Here is a 21,638-nt window from a genome sequence, read left to right on the forward strand (position 1 = left end):
GGAAAATGCTAAATGCTAAATCCAATCAATCTGACAAGGAAAATGCTAAATCCAATCAATCGGACAAGGAAAATGCTAAATGCTAAATCCAATCAATCTGACAAGGAAAATGCTAAATCCAATCAATCGGACAAGGAAAATGCTAAATGCTAAATCCAATCAATCTGACAAGGAAAATGCTAAATGCTAAATCCAATCAATCTGACAAGGAAAATGCTAAATACAATCAATCTGACAAGGAAAATGCTAAATCCAATCAAGTAGATTGCTACTTTAATCCCAGGCAACAGTCCAATGTTTGATACAATAAAACCTAGAAAGAAAAACACAGTCAAGCCCATTGACTGCAAAAAGTCAATGAATGAATGAAGAAAAATAAGCCATTCTATGTATCCATCCCTTTATCCATCCTTCCTTTGTGGTGCTTTTGGTGAATGTTGACCTCCAGCATTACCATTATACCTCAATAATCTGCTGAATGTACTACACACAGTCAGTGTCCTTGTTCTTTAGTTAAGGCAGAACTGTTGCCGAGTCAGAAAACCTGGCCTGCAGTAACCTTGATGCTCCGCTAGTGGTAAGCCAGCAGTTTCTGTATTCATCTTGAATCACTATGAATATTGAGAGGAGCTTGAATCCACCTTTACACGGCAACAGCCTCTATAGAAAAGCCAAGATAAAATATCAGATGTAACATAACAAAACATAACAAAGTGAAAACCCCTTCCAGAGTGGAGCCTGGAGTCTCCATGTAAATCGGCAAAACGATGAATCCACAAAACGTCCGACATCATTGCTCACGTTGCACACGCAGATTAGACACACCAACGGACCGACATGCAGAAACAACGGTCAGACATGCGGTCGAACATGCGCTGCTCTCGTGCTTGCGGTTAGGTTAGGGTTTGAGGTAGGTTGTCAGTCTAATGACAGTCGGACCAATAGTATGTCTAAACTAAAGCCTGTACCCGTGCAGAGCCCTAGGCGATATTTGAGTTCCTAGGATGAGCAAGTGCTCCCTCACCCCGCAGCCGCTCATGCTAGGAATACAAATTCAGCAAGCCGCTGGCCGCTGCATTGGTGAACGTAAACAAACAGCCGTTTGATACGAAGTAAGTAGAATGGAAGTGGTCTCTATCACGTGGTCACCGCCACCACCGCCATCAAGTGGTCACCGCCACGTAGCATGAACTCTACAGAATGTTAAATCACTGTTGTGTCTCCGTGTAAAAAACACTGAATAAAGGGAGAACGCAACAGGAACTTTGCCGTTTTCTCTACAGGCCGTTGCCGTGTAACGCCAGGGCTCCACCGGACGCGTTGCGTCTCCGTCGCGTGCGTTAAAAAACACACCGGTTCAATTTTAATGCACGCGTCGCGTCTCCGTCAACGCAACGCAACGCGGGCAGTGGAGCCACCCTTCATTGATTAAAAAGGGAACATTCCCTGACGGTGACGGAGACGCGACGCTGACGCGCCCGGTGGAGCCCTGGTGTAAAGGTGGCCTCAGTCACAAGTTGTACTACTGTCTCACCACGATATGGGCTCCTTGCGTGGTTCATTCTCTTCCTGAGTGGCTGCTCTTCTATGCTGGCCGTCCTCCTCTGTGTGGAGATGCAGGGGAAAAGACACAGAGAGACACATAAGATACACATATTATAAAGATGTTTTGGATTTATAACATAATACAGGCAACTAATTATACAAAACTATATCGATGACAAAGCATTGTAGGGGCTTGCCAGATGGTCATCTGCAATGAAACACAATTCAGCACCGGAATTGTATGGCGCTCTCAATCATCATGCAAGGACAGTCAGCCATATGTTATCATTTCCTGCAGGTGATGAGAGTTATGGGAGATCTACACAGGGAACGTTTTCGAGGCATTTATATGACGCCAGAAGATTGGCTATTTTCACAATGTTTATCCATGGAACCGAGTCAAACTAAATGTAATGCCTCAACTCCTACATTCCAAGAGCTTGCCAGGGTGTGTGTGTGGGGGTGTCCCCAGTCCAAATATGATTATTTCGGGGGTGTCCCCAGTTCAAATATGATTATTTCAGGGGTGTCCCCAGTTCAAATATGATTATTTCGGGGGTGTCCCCAGTTCAAATATGATTATTTCGGGGGTGTCCCCAGTTCAAATATGATTATTTCGGCGGTGTCCCCGGTTCAAATATGATTATTTCGGGGGTGTCCCCGGTTCAAATATGATTATTTCGGGGGTGTCCCCGGTTCAAATATGATTATTTCGGGGGTGTCCCCAGTTCAAATATGATTATTTCGGGGGTGTCCCCAGTTCAAATATGATTATTTCGGGGGTGTCCCCAGTTCAAATATGATTATTTTGGGGGTGTCCCCAGTTCAAATATGATTATTTCAGGGGTGTCCCCGGTTCAAATATGATTATTTCGGGGGTGTCCCCAGTTCAAATATGATTATTTCGGGGGTGTCCCCAGTTCAAATATGATTATTTCAGGGGTGTCCCCAGTTCAAATATGATTATTTCAGGGGTGTCCCCAGTTCAAATATGATTATTTCAGGGGTGTCCCCAGTTCAAATATGATTATTTCGGGGGTGTCCCCAGTTCAAATATGATTATTTCGGGGGTGTCCCAAGTTCAAATATGATTATTTCGGGGGTGTCCCCAGTTCAAATATGATTATTTCGGGGGTGTCCCCAGTTCAAATATGATTATGGGGGGTGGGGGGTGGGGGCTGGTCACGGCCTGAAAAGGTTGAGAACCACTGCGATAGATGAGTGGTAATTCTGGCGAGATGAATTTGACAGAGCAACAAATGTGCAGTTTCCTCAGCATCCTCAGCATGACACGAGGTTACACCACCCATAGTTATGCCCAGCAAACGGTTTAGATTAAAAAGTTAATTCTACTGTGATATTTGTGCGTTTCACATGTTGATCTGACATGACAGTTCCTGTGTAGATCCCCAGTTAAGTCTTAAAAGCCGACGATTTATTTGATAAACGATTTATATGGGGGAGGGGTAATGTAATTATTACCAGAGCATCTCTGTGATTTTAATCCCGTTCGAATCGGCCGTGTCAGTCATTTTAACGGACTGTGCACCCCCAAAGATCCCCCAGAGTTTATCTACTGTACAACGCCCTGTAAAAATAACCCCAGGTTATTGCAGTCTCGTGCAAAAGTATTTCTTGGAAAAGTGGCAGTCTTTTCTCTTTTTCCATTTAATATTGAGGCACTCAAGTAATTGCTTCTGTAATCTTTGGACAAGTCCAAGCCATAACTACTGGCCTACCTCAACATCAAGTGGATATACAAGAAGATAGGATATCTTATCAGAGGGGCCAGTGTCGGCTTTAGGTATGTTGGCAGTAGCCTATGTACATGAACTTCATGGCGGTGATGTCTGTTATCTTTCTAAAGTTACCTAAGGTGTTCATGAACACTAGCCTGGTGAAACCACTCCCCCTGCTGGACAACATTTGCATTCTGCCAGCAGGGAGTCTGGGAACTCTCAGGCAGAGATGATGTACTCCGGTCCAATTTTGGCCGGAGCGATATGCGGCTGTATGAGGCCGCTAGAGGCGGGGTCAATGCGAGACTTATGACATATTGAAGCGCTGCCACAGCACAAATGTAAACACAACCTAACAAGACTACAATCGAAATTATTATGGAGATCAAATGTTTGTCCCGTTGCTTCCGGGTTCATCGTTTCTGCTTGAGAGATCCCAGATACAGGCAGGAGGAGAGAACTGGTGAACTCAATACTGCCGCAATCTGGCAAAGTCAGGTTACATGAACACACCTTTCACTTGACAATCAGAATGTGTAAATGTTGTAGATACTCTCCTCACACATTTTTACAGACATCTCTTATCCCCCGTAATAAATTGGACATTAACATCACTTTTGTGTAGTGCTTATGTCTTACCGCAGGGGTTACCCTCCACATCATCAAGCAGGTTGGCTGTGGAGTTAGCCGTGCCCAATCTGAACAAGACATTAGCTAAGAACAACAGTAGAGCTGGCAAAACAAAATATGAACCTTTCTTGGTAATGCATAAAAGAGATTCCCTCTTTTTAAGTGTACGTGATGTACACAGACTAAACAGCTACGCGGTTAACAATTCCTTATTTATATATGGACACACGATGCTGTACACATGTTGAAGGATACGAATGGTGCTTCAAAAGTGCCCTCCGTTTTGACTTTCTCCTCTTGGTCTTCTCCGAGAACGTTCTGGCAATTTCAAAGAGCTTTTTTCTTGTCGCTGAAACATGTGCAAAACCAACATGGTGATCAGCTGTCATTCTGCTCCAATAATAGACCACCAGTGGTGACATCAAGGTTGCTAATGATGACGAATGAGGTTATTATGTGAAATTAGACCCGTTGAATCCAGGATGCTTACATTTGCCCATGTGTTTGAGTTTGTCTCGGAACATGGCGTCGTCGGAGCCCACGTCCACTGACCCTGAAGCATAGTGTTCTCCTGGACAGAGAGACAATGTTTAATGTAAAAAAATAAATACAAAATAAAATACATTTCACAAAATGCTCTCTAGATATGCAAACATACAAAAAAGAAAATGGGTGCCAACCTACTATCAAAACGCATGCACAAGTAGTACTTATAGCACCATAACACTCACACGCAGCCAACACATATCACATGTGAATGCAACACACACACAGCCAACACATATGCACACACACAGCCAACACATATGCACACACACAGCCAACACATATGCACACACACAGCCAACACATATGCACACACACAGCCAACACATATGCACACACACAGCCAACACACACACAGCCGCCACACAGCCGCCACACACAGCCACACACACACACACACACACTCACACACACACACAGGAAGCTCGATGAGTGATATGTACCTGTGGAATTCTCCATGGTAGATGAATGATTGGACTTTGATTTCTTTGACTCAAACTTCAAGCGATCTAAAAACAGAGAGCAGATGTCATGAAACGACAGCATGAGGGACGATGGGGCTCAAGAGAGGATGTTAGCAGCATTTTTAATTTGCATTTTTGCATGCCTCCATCTGGCGTTGAGACCCTGGCCTATAGTATGGCCAGGGTTTGTGTACAATGAAGCAGAGCAAACAGATTGAGGATGAGCACATTGCTGGACTTTTGATCACTATGAAAGCTTTTGGTGCTATAATCCTGTCTTGGCTACCTGTACTGTACTGCGTAACGCAGGAGTTCAGGATTACCTTAACGGATCATTTATACTTTGTCACACGTCCCATTTTCTTCAGTTGATAATATGCAAATTCTGTTGAACAAATCAGTTGAAATAAAATAAAATAATAATAAAATGCTTAATTATTTTGCGAAGGAACACTTGTCAAAAGATGGCCGTGTGATAAAGTATAAAGACAACCACTGCTTTTATAGTCTGTGATCTGACTGGATACTGCAAAGCTGTTTCAAAGTTTTTTGCAAAATAAGAAAAGCATCCGAGTGCATTTTGTCCCGGTCAATGTTACAGTGTTGTTCCTCTTTGTTACAGCATGATAATTGACCAACTCTCAAAGGTTATATCTGTCCGAGTCAGAATATAGTAGTTTATAATCAATTAATGACAATTCAGGTTGTAAATATCATATTCTACTTGGCAAGTTGCAGGAAACATGGTTTGCGTGCCCTTGTGTGCTTCAACGGTAAATAAGAGTGCATGTGTACACACACACACACACACACACACACACACACACACACACACACACACACACACACACACACACACACACACACACACACACACACACACACACACACACACACACACACACACACACACACACACCTCGTTCTAAGGCGATGAGGAAGTCGCGGTTTCGCTGCAGCTCCTTCATGAACTCCTCATTCTGGAGGAACATGGCGATGCGTTCGTCTTCCAGGTACTGCTTCAGTTTCCTCTCCTGCTCCGTGGCGCCCGCCGCCGCCGCCGCACCAGGCTCTCCGCCGGTCCCCGGGGCCCCCGGCCCCCTGGAGGAACTGGACTGGGACGTCTGCAGCTGACTCGTGGAGGAGAGCGAGGACGACGAGGACGGAGAGGGCTGAGACAGTGCGGCCTGTGTGCCCTGCTGGGGGGACAGACAGAGAGAGAGAGAGAGACAAGAGGACAGACATGAAATGAAGAAGACATTATGCTAAGGAAGTTGTGCTCTGGTTTGATTTTTAACACCAAAATCTTTTTCTTCTGCAGACTTTTTGAAAATTCAGTTGATATTTGCGATACCATATAAACCTTTTAGTCCTGAGGACGATTCTACAAATGCCTTCTAAATCCTGACAGTTTTCTGAAAAACCCTATGTTTCTATGTCAGTTGGTGCTCAAACTATTTCATGTCAAGGACCCCCAGAATTATCTGTATTTGGCCGCCGACCCCCATCTGAAAATATGTTGTTCCAGGGACCCCCCCAGAAGCAAAGATTTGAGTTAAAAACGTTCTTCTCTGAAAGAATATATATTCAAAGATTTGCGCCACATTTTCAAGATTTTTCAAAAATAGCAGACCTACAAGATCGTCGCGTATGAGCTTGTAGATCTGCTATTTTTCAATAGCTAAAGTCTAACATAATGCTCAAAAAACCAAAAAGGGGTTCCCGCCCCAAACTGGGTTAACGGAGCCCCAGTCACATGAAAAGAGAGCGGCGGTTGAACCATAAAACTGACCCATCGATAAGATTCACTGTACCTTAATGTTCTCCAACTGCTGTGGCAAGATTCGCAGGAAATCGTCTGGGAGGTTGCCAAGTAACGGAGGGTTCCAGTTCCGGTAGCTTCTGACCTGCCGGTGTCCTGGAGGAGGCTCGGCTTCAAACCTTCAGGGGACAGTTTTGGGTTACAATGAGTTACTGAAATCCTAACTGATTGATTATTCAAAACTTTGAAGTGCAACACACAAGTGTTCCGGAAGAAAGACACTGACGCCCAATGAGCAGGTTTGTGCCTTACATGGTAAATGGGTAAATGGTGCATTTACATAGCGCCTTTATCCAAGGCGCTTTACATAGATTGTGCATTACATTCACCCATTCACTCACACATTCATACACCGATTGCGGCGGAAGCCATGCAAGGTACCAACCAGCACATATGGAGCAATTTGGGGTTCAGTGTCTTGCCCAAGGACACTTCGACATGTAGACAGGAGGAGCCGGGATTCGAACCGCCGACCGATGGATCATTGGACGACCTGCTTGTACCTCTAGTTTCCTCTGCAGTCGGTGTGTGAATGTGTGCATGAATGTAATGCACATTGTAAAGTGCTTTGGAAATATACATGCACCATTTTGCATTCATAATACAACTGGCTCACTCCACTACAAAAAGCCCTCTTAGCATTCTTAGAAATAATTTCCTGACAATGTCTCAATGGTTTCAGTAATAATCAAATGAATACACATTTGACCAATAGCAAAATCACTGACATTCACAGAGCTAGCTTTAATCATTACAAAATACAAATCAGTTTGTTGTGATCGTCAGTTCCAGCAAACTTAAGGAAAACAGGCTGCAGTTTGTATAACGTCCACCAGGAGGAGCACATTATGACAATAAATATTGTGGTGGTGGTGGGTGGTTCACCCGATTTACAAAAGGGTCCAGTAATTCCTATGCAGTACATGTGAATCCACCAGGAATCATAGGAGCTGTTCCTGTGGGCCTGCTAGAATTTACCGGTAGGTTAATTGTACACAGATTTTTGTCCAAAGCTCTGAGTGCACAGCAGTGTTTTGAGCGCAGATACATGAGCGCATTGATTGGAACGACAGCCTGTGATACAACAGAGATGCAACGAATGGCGAGCTTGAAGATCAGTGGTTTTCGTCAAGCAACACGTGTACCATGGAGTATAAATTATGCTACGTGCAATTAGATTCATCAATATAGAGTCACAAGTATATGTAATCTAGCCAATAGTAACTGTGAGTCATTCTGAGACAAACCAGAAGCAGATTTTCTTTAAAAAAAATTACTTAAACATAAATTGATGAGTCCTTTATAGATATTTGTTGTACCTTATTCTTATTGTATTTTTTATTTTTTGTGTAAACACTGTATTTGTTACTATTGGTCGTTGTTGTCTCTGTTAAATGCAGAGCGACTTTTAGCTGATAACTAGATTTTGTCCGTTTTAAATTTCAATTATTTTTTTTTAACTTTTTATTGTATACATTTTTGTGTGGACTCCAGGAAGACTAGCGACCACTTTGTGGAAGCTAATGGGGATCCCAATAAAGACACCTTTATTTAACACATTCTGACCTGAGATCAGATTCTAAAAATGTCTGTTTGAAAATGACAGTTTTCTGAAAAAGCTATGTTTCTATGTCAGTGGTTCTTCGATTTTTCAAAAATAGCAGACCTACAAGCTCGTAGCGCGCCACTCGGTGGCGCGCTATGAGCTTGTAGATCTGCTATTTTTCAATAGCTAAAGCATAACATAATGCTAACACCAACATGGGTTCCCACCCAAAATGGGTTAACACATGTATTCAAATGCTGGCTTTGTTTGAATAAAATTGCTGCAGTTCAAAAACATTTTCACTCACAGCAGCGATCCAGCAATATGCTCGCTTTGGCTTTTAAATTTGATCATGGATGGAACCCAGTCAAGGTTTCAGCTGCTCCCAATCAAACCCCAGAAGCTGTTGAGATTTACCTTGGCGGGGGTGTAGGAGGGGCCTCTGGGTACTTCCTGTCATAGATGTGCATGTCATACGTGGGCGGAGAATAGACAGGGGGCGGCTCCTCGTCCGAACTGTCTGGTTCCAACGTCCGCTCCAGAATCTAACAAGAGCCAGAGAGCAAGAGACGAAAAGTGTTTTTTGCTGCATTTCATTTTATATTTTTAACCTGACATTAACCATGAAATATCCCCCCCCACCGCCCCCACACAGACTTGACACTTGGATTATACCTTGGGTGCCCGGGCAGTACCCACACTTGTGCAATCATTTCACTGCCATTTGAGTTTAGACACATTCAAGATCTGGGTTGAGGCTATAGTGTCAGTTAACATAACTGGGACGCAAACACATGCTACTTTTAGGCACAGCGCTGTGATTTCTTTTCCTATTCTGGTCAAATGACTGCAGGTTCTAGAAATGCTCCCTAGTGGAGTTATTCCTGTCGGTTCTGATACATTAGTCCGTTTGGAGAACGGCTGTGACTCACGCCCATCATAAGAGCCAATCAGATAGAAGAAGAAGCCATAACTTTGAATTCTTAAATCAATAATGTTCAATTGTTTGACCCATTACTTTGATTGACTTAAAAGGACCACTTCACCAATTTTCAACCTACCTTCATATAATTGGTCCTCACTAATGTTCATGATAAAAATGCCACCATGTTTTTCCTACTCGGTCTGTGTCTCATAGGAGGGCTGTGGGCAGTTCAGAAACCCGTCCACCAGTGACCTCATCGATGGGGAAACCAAGCTACCAATACAAACCGCAGGTTTTCTATTCGTGAAAAGTTGGAATGCGTTAATTGAACACGCGAGAAATCAGTACAATCGAAAAAGGAGTACTCGTTTTGTTGCAACGAGGCGGGCATGCTCGAGAGAGCAAGGCACACCACCCCGGTCAGTTGACTGGCATGGTGGGCCTTGCTCCAACGCTAACCGTCTGTTAAAACGCTACAGACAGAATAAATAAATAGCCTACAAGCTACAAGCAATACTGACACAATCACGACTGAATGAATGAATGAGATCGCTTTCATGAGCCATGTTTTTATCTTTTTATCTTTCTGCCCTGCAAGCATAAGTGACGTCACGGTCGTACAGTATGCAATTATTTCACAACAATCAGCCATGAATGGATTAGGAGAAGAACCATCCAACACCAAAGCTCACAGCTGCATATCCACTGTAGAGTGCATATATAATGCCACTGCTTTACAAGATTACAAACGATAAACAATTATTAAAATTAATTTAAAAAAAAGAAATTAGCGAATATTCAATGACGATGTACACAGTGTTGAACAGTGGTTTTGATTAACGCATTTTGGGCGGGAACCCCTTTTGGTGTCAGCATAATGCTTTAGCTATTGAAAAATAGCTAAATTATACAAGCTCATTAGGCTTGTAGGTCTGCTATTTTTGAAAAATCGAAGAACGACTGACATAGAAACATAGTTTTTTCTGAAAACTGTCAGGATGTAGAAGACATTTTTAGAATCTGATCTCAGGTCAAAATGGGTTAAATCGAGTAGTCGAATATGCGATTATTATTCTCTGAAAAACCTAGTGTGGTCCTGATGCTGAAGCGACACGAGGAGAGCTGCACTACTATAGTTTCACGGTCGAGTTGGGATGGTGGAATTCAATGTGTGCTTGAGTCAGCAGCATCTCTAGTGGGTCACGAAGCCGCGGGCCGATGCACACAGCTTCCGCATGGAGAACGATGACTTGCTAGTTGCCCTACCCTTACCTTCCTCCATGGCAGCATCCCACAAAGGAGGTCAGACACCAGATACATTTGGTATGTCCCCTAACTCAGACAACACCGGCTGGAAACATCAAAGAGGTGACTCAGAACATTCCACATTAATTTGACCTTGTAATGTGAAATGATCTGTGGGAGATGGTCTCGAGAGATTACCTTCCACTTTCATCTGTGTTTGATCTACATAAAATAAAAATACGTCTTTGGTAGTGTGTAAACAAAGTTTGTTGCTGATTGGCCTATTCCTAGCGGATTGTTAAAGGGACACTTCACCCCTTTTGCAACCAGATCTTATTTTAATGATGTTTGGGAGACAAGAAATACTTTCCTGGGGTTTTTAATGTGGGTAATATGTGTTTTTAGATAATTTAGTATTTCAAAGTGTCCATGATTTCATGGACACTGGGCTCACTGGACTACATTGTCAGCCCTCCCCCTATCCACAAGGAGGAGCAGTGCACCACAGCACTATGGGAATTGTAGTCCAGGATTAGCAGATCTACAAGCTTGTTAAGGCTTTTTTCACTTCCATTTCACGTTTATTTTTAAACAAAATAAGATTTTTTATTTTATTCATGAAATACTTGAAAAGCTGGAATTTAATGAATTGATGAAAAGTTGTGATTAAAGTTTTTCAAAATAATGGAAGACAAAAAAGGGGATATTTTTTATATTTACTTGCTAGTCGCGACCCATAAAAAAAATTGTCCGCGGCCCGAAACACGGCCCAATTTTTGGTAAACGGTGCATTATTAGACTGACCTCCGGCGGGATGCTGTCATCCGAGTCGGAGCTGTCATCGGATCCCTGTCCGTCGATGCTCATCTGGAGGAGCTGGTCGATGGTGGCGTCCACCGCCCCGTTGTTGGAGCGCAGCACACACTCGATGACCTCATAGTCCATGGTGGGGAACATGACCTTGAAGTCCTCCATGGCCTGATTGAACTCCAGACGCCGGACCTGGCGGTTGGGCCTGCTGTTGTTGAGCTCCCCCGGGGTCCCCCCGCCGTTGCCTCCGCCGCCGCCACCTCCGCCGCTTCTGGAGCCTCCATTGCTGCTGCTTCGCCTGAACAGACTGGTCATCCTTCAGGGCCGTCTCTGGCCACTGCCAACCTACAAATAGGATGGCGCCCCTCCCTCCTCCTTCTCTTCTCTCTGGTCACACTGGTCCCCCCCCCTCTGCTACCCCGTGCTTTACGACGCTTCCCCCACGCTCAGTTTATCATTCTAAAAACCAACATGGCGGTCCTCCAAGGGGATCTTAGAAGAGCTGTACTCTTCGTTGTTTTTCCTTCGTCTTTTCAGCGTGTCATTCGGCCACATCCAGCATGGTTTGCGGTAGCATGCGGGGCAGTGAAAGGAACGAGTACGACAGAGGGGGAGAAGGGGGGGTTTAGTCCGAGTTGAAGGTCCTGTCACCAGGTGGTCAGAACCAGGATTAAACGGAGGGCCTGCATATCTAGGACACCGTCATCTGCACCTGAGAGAGACACAGAGAAGGGTAGCAAAAGTTAGTCCAAAACGATTATGGTACCACACATGTTAGCATGTTTGGATCTGTTAAGAATACAGCAGATCAAGTGGCTGATATTTTGTCATGTTTTTCTTCCATTTTAGAGAAATGAGATGCAGCACATGGCTCGGGCTGGAATTAGGGCTGTGTATTGACAAGAATCTCAAAACAGGGTCACGATTCAAATTAATGTGATATTCTAAGAAAGGCGATTGAAAATGTGTTTATTTTAAGTATTTAGGAATACTGTCATAGTCCCCACTGAGAACCAGTGGTTTATACTATCAAAATGAACAGTTTAGCCCCATTGCATTTTTAGGCAGCAAGGCTATTCAAATAGAACAATCTAAAAGTATATCTGCTATTTTGGCATGGCACAAAATAATGGGAAGTGATTTGGAGATCCTTGACATGGTATAAATACACCAATACTGTAAACCGTGTTTCCAATGTAGGCAATTAGGCTACGTGCAGAACTGTAGTCCCAGTTTTGAGGCACACCGGGTTTTCTGATTCAGTTCATTTTCCCATAGCTGCATTTGATTGACTTTGCAGATTTGAAAGGTGCCGATATTCTGTATGGTGGCCGACTTGACGCACAACTAAGCCAAACAGCTACCGTTGTGCCCAGAATATGCAGTAATTATTGTATGCTGTTGTAGGATGTTAAGAGGCAGAGATCTAGGGGATCTACAAGCTCACACCGGGCTTAAGTGGTTGAATACAATAAAGTACACTTTCCTGTGTTAAGTGGTTGAATACAATAAAGTACACTCTCCTGTGTTAAGTGGTTGAATAAAATAAAGTACACGTTAATCTCTTATGACAAATGACTGGCCTGTCATGTCTGATGATGACAGTAATGGACTGCACTCCCTCTCTCTCTGCCCTCCCCTCTTCCTTTCTGTTCAGATCTAGTGGATCTAATGGACTGCACTCCCTCTCTCTCTGCCCTCCCCTCTTCCTTTCTGTTCAGATCTAGTGGATCTAATGGACTGCACTCCCTCTCTCTCTGCCCTCCCCTCTTCCTTTCTGTTCAGATCTAGTGGATCTAATGGACTGCACTCCCTCTCTCTGCCCTCCCCTCTTCCTTTCTGTTCAGATCTAGTGGATCTAATGGACTGCACTCCCTCTCTCTGCCCTCCCCTCTTCCTTTCTGTTCAGATCTAGTGGATCTAATGGACTGCACTCCCTCTCTCTGCCCTCCCCTCTTCCTTTCTGTTCAGATCTAGTGGATCTAATGGACTGCACTCCCTCTCTCTCTCTGCCCTCCCCTCTTCCTTTCTGTTCAGATCTAGTGGATCTAATGGACTGCACTCCCTCTCTCTGCCCTCCCCTCTTCCTCTCTGTTCAGATCTACCATCTCTCTGCCCTCCCCTCTTCCTCTCTGTTCAGATCTACCATCTCTCTGCTCTCCCCTCTTCCTCTCTGTTCAGATCTACCATCTCTCTGCCCTCCCCTCTTCCTCTCTGTTCAGATCTACCATCTCTCTGCCCTCCCCTCTTCCTCTCTGTTCAGATCTACCATCTGTCTGCCCTCCCCTCTTCCTCTCTGTTCAGATCTACCATCTCTCTGCCCTCCCCTCTTCCTCTCTGTTCAGATCTACCATCTCTCTGCCCTCCCCTCTTCCTTTCTGTTCAGATCTAGCCGCAACCGTCGTTCTGACAACTGTAGTGAAAACAAAAAAGCCAAACCATCCCAGACGATGATAAGGTCTGGACTGGAGGATGCAAACATTGGCTGCCAAGAAGTGCAAATGGTTGAGAACACACAAATATATCCCACAACAACCAGATTGGTTTGGACCGTGGCCATGACTAGCAGATGAGATGCCATGTGTCTTGAAGTATTCGTCACTGTCCGACTGGGTTTCTCAATGAAACGGTGATTTCGTGGCCATACTGTAATATTCCTGGCCCTAAGACGGTGTCGCTCACCCAAAATTACATTACTTCAAGCCGTGACCCCTTGTTAACCCATTCTGGGCGGGAACCCCTTTTGGTGTTTTAACTAAGCATTATGTTATACTTTAGCTATTGAAAAATAGCAGATCTACAAGCTCATAGCGCGCCACCGAGTGGCGCGCTACGAGCTTGCAGGTCTGCTATTTTTGAAAAATCGTAAAATGTGACACAAATCTTTGAATATATATTCAAGCGAACGTTTTTTTTATTTTGACGTCAGGCCTAAATTAAGGACAATAGGCTGACGAACTTCCTTCGCAGGCTTTTCCCATCTCACAAGGAGAAAACCTTGATTACAACCTACGTAATAACCTTGATTACAACCTACGTAATAAGGCAGAACATTAAACCGGACTTCCTCCGTATGTACTTTTTCCCAAAAGCTAACATCCTTGGGCAGATCTTCCTGTACTTCCGGTTAGCACTTCCAGTAGGCTGTAGGTAGGGATGCACCCATATGGAAACGATTGGCCCGATACAGATGTTTAACCAATTTTGACCTGAGATCAGATTCTAAAAATGTCTTTTACATCCTGACAGTTTTCTGAAAAAGCTATGTTTGTCAGTGGTTCTTCGATTTTTCAAAAATAGCAGATCTACAAGCTCGTAGCGCGCCACTCGGTGGCGCGCTATGAGCTTGTAGATCTGCTATTTTTCAATAGCTAAAGCATAACGTAATGCTAACACCAAAAGGGGTTCCCGCCCCAAAATGGGTTAAAAGAACAATGGAGCTGTTCAGAATGATAGTTTGGTCGGCTGCAGATAACCAACACACCAACATGTATGCTCATCAACGACAGATAAACATCCGCTACTGCCATTGGTTAATGTCGGATTTATTTGCCGATACCGACCGATAACAAGCAAATATTGGCCGATACAACGCTGCATCCCTAGCTGTAGGCTAACAGCAAGGACAGCAAGGACATTGTCATAAATCATTTTGTACTAATAGTTTCTTCTGTTTTTACTAAAAGTACTCCTATGGCCTCTCAGGGTTGATTCTTCAGAATAATATGGCTTCATGTAATGCTTTCCTCTTTCCTTTATGTAATGGTTTCCATTCCATGGAGCAAAGGGGTAAGGAATTCCAAAAATGAGAGTGGTGGTGGTGAAAGAAGTTGTAGCATGATGACACACACACACACACACACACACACACGCACGAATGCACGCACGCACTCACGCGCACACACACTCTAGTACTGAGAGAAAACCTTGCTGTGGGGGAACAATGCAGCCAGTGGCAGTGCTGGGCCACATGGCAGTGCCAGCCCCCGTCAACAGACAGGGTGGCATGGACAGAGCCTCCCTCTTCCCCTCCCTCCCTCCCTCCCTCCCTAGATGCCTCTCTCTCCTTACTAAGAGACTGTCTCTGAAGTAAACAACTCTCATATAGCCTAGCCTCGGTTCACCACCAGGCTGTGTGTTTGTTTTGGGGCGTGCATGTCTGCACACACAAAGTGAGTGACCGACCGAGTGAGACAGTTGACACAAAAAAGGGGTTCAAGACAAGTGTGTGATGTAGGCGACAAAATGTCAGATTCTTATCTCTATATTTTTCGTTCATTTAATATTTGTTCTGTTACAATTTTAAAAGAAATAAACATTGAGTCATAAAAAGAAAAAGGTAAAGAAATGACATGCTTGTTGCTTGAAAGGAAATGCATGTCAATGAAAGAGAGAAACAGCAAGACTTTAAAGAAGGAGACAGCCTGGGTCTTCACAGTTTGGGGACATTTGTGTGTTAAGCAGATTAACCCAACTCCTCTAGGATGGCACCCATCTCAAGTCAGAGGGCATTGTCCAACAGCCCCATTGAATTCTGGGTTTAAGTTACTGGACAGTGTACTTTGCATATGAATAATGACTCTAAATGGGTCTTTATTGCTTTCCCACAGCACTACAGTATCGGGAAGGGGGTAAAAAATAGTTTTGGTACATCTATGCTTTAAAAGTAAAAAAAAAAAATCAAAACTGGCAACTTATTTGTTTTATAATGCAATTTTGGGCCTTTGGAGGGATGGCCGACTTACCAGGAGAAGCAGAGACAAGGAGTCAGGAATTTTAATGTTATTTTTTTTTAGCATAGACGGTGAACAGAGACAGAAAAAGCAGGAGAGAGAGAGAGAGGGGGGAGGTGACCGACATACAGCATAGGACCGTGAGTCAGATTCAAACCCGGGTCTATTGATATCCTTATTTATGTTAAACTTAAAAATAAATAAATAATAATAATAAGGGAACAAAAAAAAACCTTAAAAAAGTACGTAATTTATTCTAATTGTTATTGCAATTTACGAGCTGCGTTCGCTTCCCGCGTTCGCGCGTCTTACTTGTTTATGTAGTATGTGCTCTTACCAGGTGAGCCACCGGGGCACACCAAGGACAAACACTCTGCATGGCAACAAGGATCGATCCCCCTCTGTTGGGCCCACCTCCCCGGAGAATCCTTGCTCAGCACCACGTACGTTCTTTTTCATGCACACTTAAGGGTCATCCATTCCACACCAAGAATCACTACAACGAGAATGATGTGAGCATCCACATTGACGAACGGTAACGTGTTGGCTAGAATCACATCAATCATGTAGAACATGATTGATGTGTTGAACACGGCGCCCTGTCAAGTCGGATGGCATCGGCTGTCAGTGCTTGTATCGTTCATCAAATCCAAACAGAGTTGGGGTGTTAACTAGGGCTGTCACAATAATAAGATTTTACATGACGATTAATTGTCACTCAATTATTTGCGATTAGCGATTGAATTGTGTTTCTTTAATGAAAATTACATTTCTGTTTGGCTTTGAAGTTGCACATGGCAGATATGACACAACCTAAATATACAAAGAAATTACTGACAGATTTAATAACTTTATGCTTTCACATTAATAGTGAAAACGCGCTACGAGCTTATAGATCTGCTATTTTTGAAAAATCGTGAAAATGTGCCTGAAATCTTTGAATATATATGATTTCAGAGCGAGTTTATTATAACTCAAATCTTTGCTACTGGGATGGTCCCTGGAACAACATATTTTCAGATGGGGGGGTCAGCGGCCAATGTCATATATATATTTGGAGTCCTTGACATGAATATGTTTGAGAACCACTGACATAGAAACATGGGTTTTTCAGAAAACTGTCAGGATTTAGAAGACCCCTTTTGGTGTTTTAAACATTATGTTATAATTTAGCTATCGAAAAATAGCAGATCTACAAGCTCATAGCGCGCCACCGAGTGGCGCGCTACGAGCTTGCAGGTCTGCTATTTTTGAAAAATTGTGAAAATATTTATTTCAGAAAACTGGAGGATTTAGAAGATTTTTTTTAAATTTGAGGTCAGGCCTAAATGGGTTAATTTCAACGTCAGGCCTAAATGGGTTAATAAACCAGTGGAGCTGAGATTTCCCATACCAGTGTTGCGTGGACTCTACTTCTGTCTCCTGCACTGCCATGTGTCCAGTACCTGGGCTTAGAGTGGATGTGCATGCTCTATCAGCTTTGTATCATGTTCCACTCAGGGCAATCTGAGAACCCATCGTCAAAAAATAAGAGGAACAACAGCGGTTACAGCGCCCTCTTTTCCATGAATGAATTTGACAGAGTAAAAGGAAAAAACAGCGCCCTCTTTTCCATGAATGAATTTGACTTGAGTCAACAGTCTGTCCCGACTAGAGACTACACTCAGGGTGATGTGATGGGTTAGTGTTAGTCACTATAGCTCTCTGCAGCTCTGCATGGCCACCCAGCCATCGGTACGGCAGAGCACATGGGGACATCGGATTAGGTGCTCGCTTACCGCTCAGGAGCAGCTCGCACGCCTCAAGCTGCACCGTCTGCCTCCTTGTCAAGTAATCTAAGGACGTTGAGGTAAAAATAAATAAGCGATCGTCTTCCACTGAATGTGGAGTGGTGGTGTTTTGATTGTGTGGTGGAACAGCTTAATATGTGTAGGGGGGCTCAATGTGTGAATGGACGCGATGAATGTCCGGTGAATTTACATTTTGTTGATGTCGCTTCTATTGTTGACTACTAGTCTCCCCTTGTCCGTTCCGAGGTGTTTTGGAGGGAGAGCGTTTCACTTGGAAATACAGTATATTCACCGATCGAACGTAATCAACCATAATCAATGCACTGCTCACCGGGAGAGCAAGAGCCTGCAGACAGTAGAGGCTTCAAAAACAGGAAACCGCACTGCTAGGATCCTGTACACCCACCGTTCACTCCACTGACTCCCCATCACGTGTTTTTTTTGTTCGTCGTCGTCGTCCCCCCCCCAACTGTTCAAAAGCGATAAAATGGGAGTTCAATGCTTTCTAATTAGAAACCTCTTCTGTAAGTGTTTCTATACCCCAAAATCCACCCCTTCAACTTGGAAAATGGACTTTCTTTTTAAATCTGAGGTGTTTCCATTCAGGAATTTATGCACAAAATGCTCTAAAAAGGGCTTGATGTGATGGAAAGGCACCTATTCTAAAACGGTTAGTCCCAATACTTGATTCTGATTGTCTGGTTACCGTCACGTGACCGGTGTAAATTTCACCGATAACCCACACCTTCAATCACTTTATATCATTCGCACCTGATTCCGCATCTCTGTAGCTGTACTGGGGAAGGGGAGCGCTTGATTACCTTACAAACCCATGCCGTGCGTGCGTCTAACCACCGCCCGGCTCATATGACTGTGAATGTGTGGCTCCAGGCAGCCCCGTAAAGACATCAAGCGCTATTCTCCCGTCACATAGCCTACTTGCCGAGCAAAACAAGGAAGTGATGTGGCTCGCTCTGGTGGCGCAAAGCGTAGCTACTTTTGTGAATTTAATAGTTGTATTAGGTTAATATTGCTATATGTTTGTAACCGTTTTAGAAAAGCAATAAGCCACTCGAGGCCCCAGCTTACCGGGTATTTTACAATGGCTGGGGGCGTAGGCAGACCCGACGCGGAGCGGAGGGTCTTCTACCCCCTGAGACCTCTCGTGGCTTAAATATCCCCCAGTCAAACCAGTCACTCCTACTCTTAGCCACAGGGGGAGCAGCTATTATTCACGCCACCAAGATATCCCAGCTGGTCCAGGTGTTTAAATGGACAACCACGGCTCGTTAATGGCCAGAATAAAGAGCTTCTCTTCCCAGGCCTCCCGAGCAGATAACTATCCTTCAATGGGATTTTTATACTGATGTGCGGAGCCAGAAAACCATCAGACACCACATGGGGATTTTTAAGCGCAATTCATCTGGCCATTAAAACTCCTTTTCTACATACAGTACCTATCTCTGGGCACGTAGCCAGCATTGACATTCCACGGCAGTCTACATATATACGCAACTCGCCAAATAAACTCCTTGTTCCTTGCAAAGCTCACAGTCGCAGTTTGTTAGAAGCAGTTTGCAATGTTGTATGCCAACCAGGCACCATGAAAGAGGAGAGCGCAAAGAAACCGGAATACATTGAATATAAAATAGTCTACCTTACTGTGGCATCTCATCTACAGTAGTTAGTTTGATCTAAATTTAGATCAAAGGGAAAGGGAGCTAGCCTGGAATCCTTCCAGGCTAACTATGGCATGTAGAGGGAAATTGTTTAGCTCATGGTGACAACGAGTCAGTCATCTACAGTCAGGAACACAGCACACACTGCAAACACGCAAGTCCCCATTGAATAGTCATGTTGAACACAAAATTCCATTTGAGACTAGGCCACATCAAAACTTGGGCAAAGTGCAAAAATGCACAAATACCAGTAAAGACATTTCTCCTTGACAAATGCAACTGCTACTGACTTCATAACAATGGTATAATAATATCCATTCCTTGACTTTAGTTACAGGGTTCAACATTTATGCCTAAATAATGTTTTCACTATTTCCACTGTCGTAGGCCATGTGTGTGTGTGTGTCTGTGTTGTGCTGTCCGGTGTCTCTGTGTGTGTGTGTGTGTGTGTGTGTGTGTGTGTGTGTGTTGTGCTGTCCGGTGTCTCTCTGTGTGTGTGTGTGTGTGTGTGTGTGTGTGTGTGTGTCTGTGTGTCTGTGTTGTGCTGTCCGGTGTCTCTGTGTGATGACAGAATGTGCCATCAATCACATGGAAACACTCCATTTACAAATGCTGTGATTGGTTGGCTGACCAATGCAACAGGACTGTTGGACGATGACGAAACGATGTGATGAAATGAAACACCCCCGAAGTTAACAGGCTAGCTTTCCACAAATATAGCTGGGACCAGCGAGGATATATGCGGTGTTTTAAAAGGCCTACAGACCAGCGAGGATATATGCGGTGTTGTTACACATTTAAAAAGCCTACAGACAAGCAGTAACATCTGCACTTGTCCACGCAGTGAAATGGAACAGTGTGGAATGAAATGAATATTTGATGCACTACCTGATAAATAAATCTCTCCCTCTCAAAAGACAATATTCACTGAATCACAAGGCCATGTCTGATCGTTTACCTGCTATTTAAAAGAGGCAGGCATCTCAAGTCTTACGAAACAAAGGAAACACTTTTCGATGTCCCTCAATTTTCCTACCCTGTGTTTGACTAAATGTGACTGAGGGACTGCCATTGGATATTTTTGAATTTTCGTTTGACCCACCAGTTTTGGAGATATGGCTTATAGATTGATGTCTTGCAGAAAACAACGAGTTGAGAAAACAGGCTTGAAAGGTTCACTTCTGTGGTCTCTAACATTACACCTAGCTACATGTTTGGGCATTTATTTCATATTTACATGTCGATTTCAGCTCTGACACTTATTTCAGACATGCTCTAGTATGTGAAGAGTCTGCCTGTGATATTAACTCATTTTGGAAAAAAAGAAAAAAAAAAGTGTTTCTCCTCTGGTGAAAAGTTGTAATTTGCGCGATGGCATTCTCTCAGTCAAATCTGGTCACAAATAGTCTCTCATTTCCATAAAAGGTAAACATGTTTCTTTCTGGCCATCTCCCAACCGGCAGTTTGAATCCCTGTAAAAACGTGGAGCTGCACTTAAAGCAAACATGCTGCACTCGAACGGAAGTCAGTAAATTGTACGGTCTTATTTTAGGAGATGTTTACTTACGTTCGCAAACATGCTGCAGAGGTTTGCAGTGAACATACCATTCTAACAAGACATGGTAATGACTCACAATATTTTGCCATTTGACGTCAGAACCTCTAAATGGCCTAAGGAAAACGTTCCCCCACAAAATGCCTTTTTTCCTATAATTTACTCACCCCATGAAGCCATGTATTCATCATCATCAAACCAGGAAGTTATGCAGGAACGCCTACTGAGTGGCTAAAAACTACTTTCTGGCCTTGACAGCCCATACATCCACACAGAAATGTCATATCTGATTGCATTAAACAACATTAAACAATGTTAAACTCACTTTGCATGTTGCTTTGCCACTCGATTTGCCACTCGATGTGCCATTCACTTTAAGCATGCGCATACCCTCTATTTGAATAGGAGGACATATATTTAAAACATTTGCTTACAATGTCTAGTAGAAGTAGAAGTCCCCCCCAGTGATTCATTACACTGTGAGAGTTGTTATTTGGAGTTGAGATAATGTTTTGTACATTTTTGCCTTGGTCTCCTATTTACTAGTTAATCAAATATTGGAATATAGGATCAGGAATGCGACAAAGACAAAATAAATCTCCCTGAATT

General features: G+C 43.6%; 1 protein-coding gene across 2 annotated transcripts in view; it reads right to left on the minus strand.

The window, feature by feature from the left end:
* cuedc1b (CUE domain containing 1b) overlaps positions 1 to 21,638 on the minus strand; it is a 41,640-nt gene that overhangs the window by 4,160 nt on the left and 15,842 nt on the right. Inside the window, exons 2-10 of one of the 2 annotated variants that reach the window (XM_079514225.1) lie at positions 11,267 to 11,984; positions 8,710 to 8,837; positions 6,739 to 6,865; positions 5,844 to 6,120; positions 4,904 to 4,969; positions 4,405 to 4,485; positions 4,170 to 4,263; positions 3,924 to 3,982; positions 1,535 to 1,604 (exon numbers count right to left, since the gene is read on the minus strand). In XM_079514225.1, the coding sequence (XP_079370351.1) occupies positions 1,535 to 1,604; positions 3,924 to 3,982; positions 4,170 to 4,263; positions 4,405 to 4,485; positions 4,904 to 4,969; positions 5,844 to 6,120; positions 6,739 to 6,865; positions 8,710 to 8,837; positions 11,267 to 11,587 (1,223 nt within the window). In that variant the 5' untranslated portion in view covers positions 11,588 to 11,984. Of the gene's footprint in view, positions 1 to 1,534; positions 1,605 to 3,923; positions 3,983 to 4,169; positions 4,264 to 4,404; positions 4,486 to 4,903; positions 4,970 to 5,843; positions 6,124 to 6,738; positions 6,866 to 8,709; positions 8,838 to 11,266; positions 11,985 to 21,638 lie in introns of both variants that reach the window. The other variant, XM_079514224.1, reaches the window with a different exon arrangement.

Source organism: Electrona antarctica (assembly GCF_951216825.1).
Source record: "Electrona antarctica genome assembly, chromosome: 11".
Taxonomy (NCBI): Eukaryota; Metazoa; Chordata; class Actinopteri; order Myctophiformes; family Myctophidae; genus Electrona; species Electrona antarctica.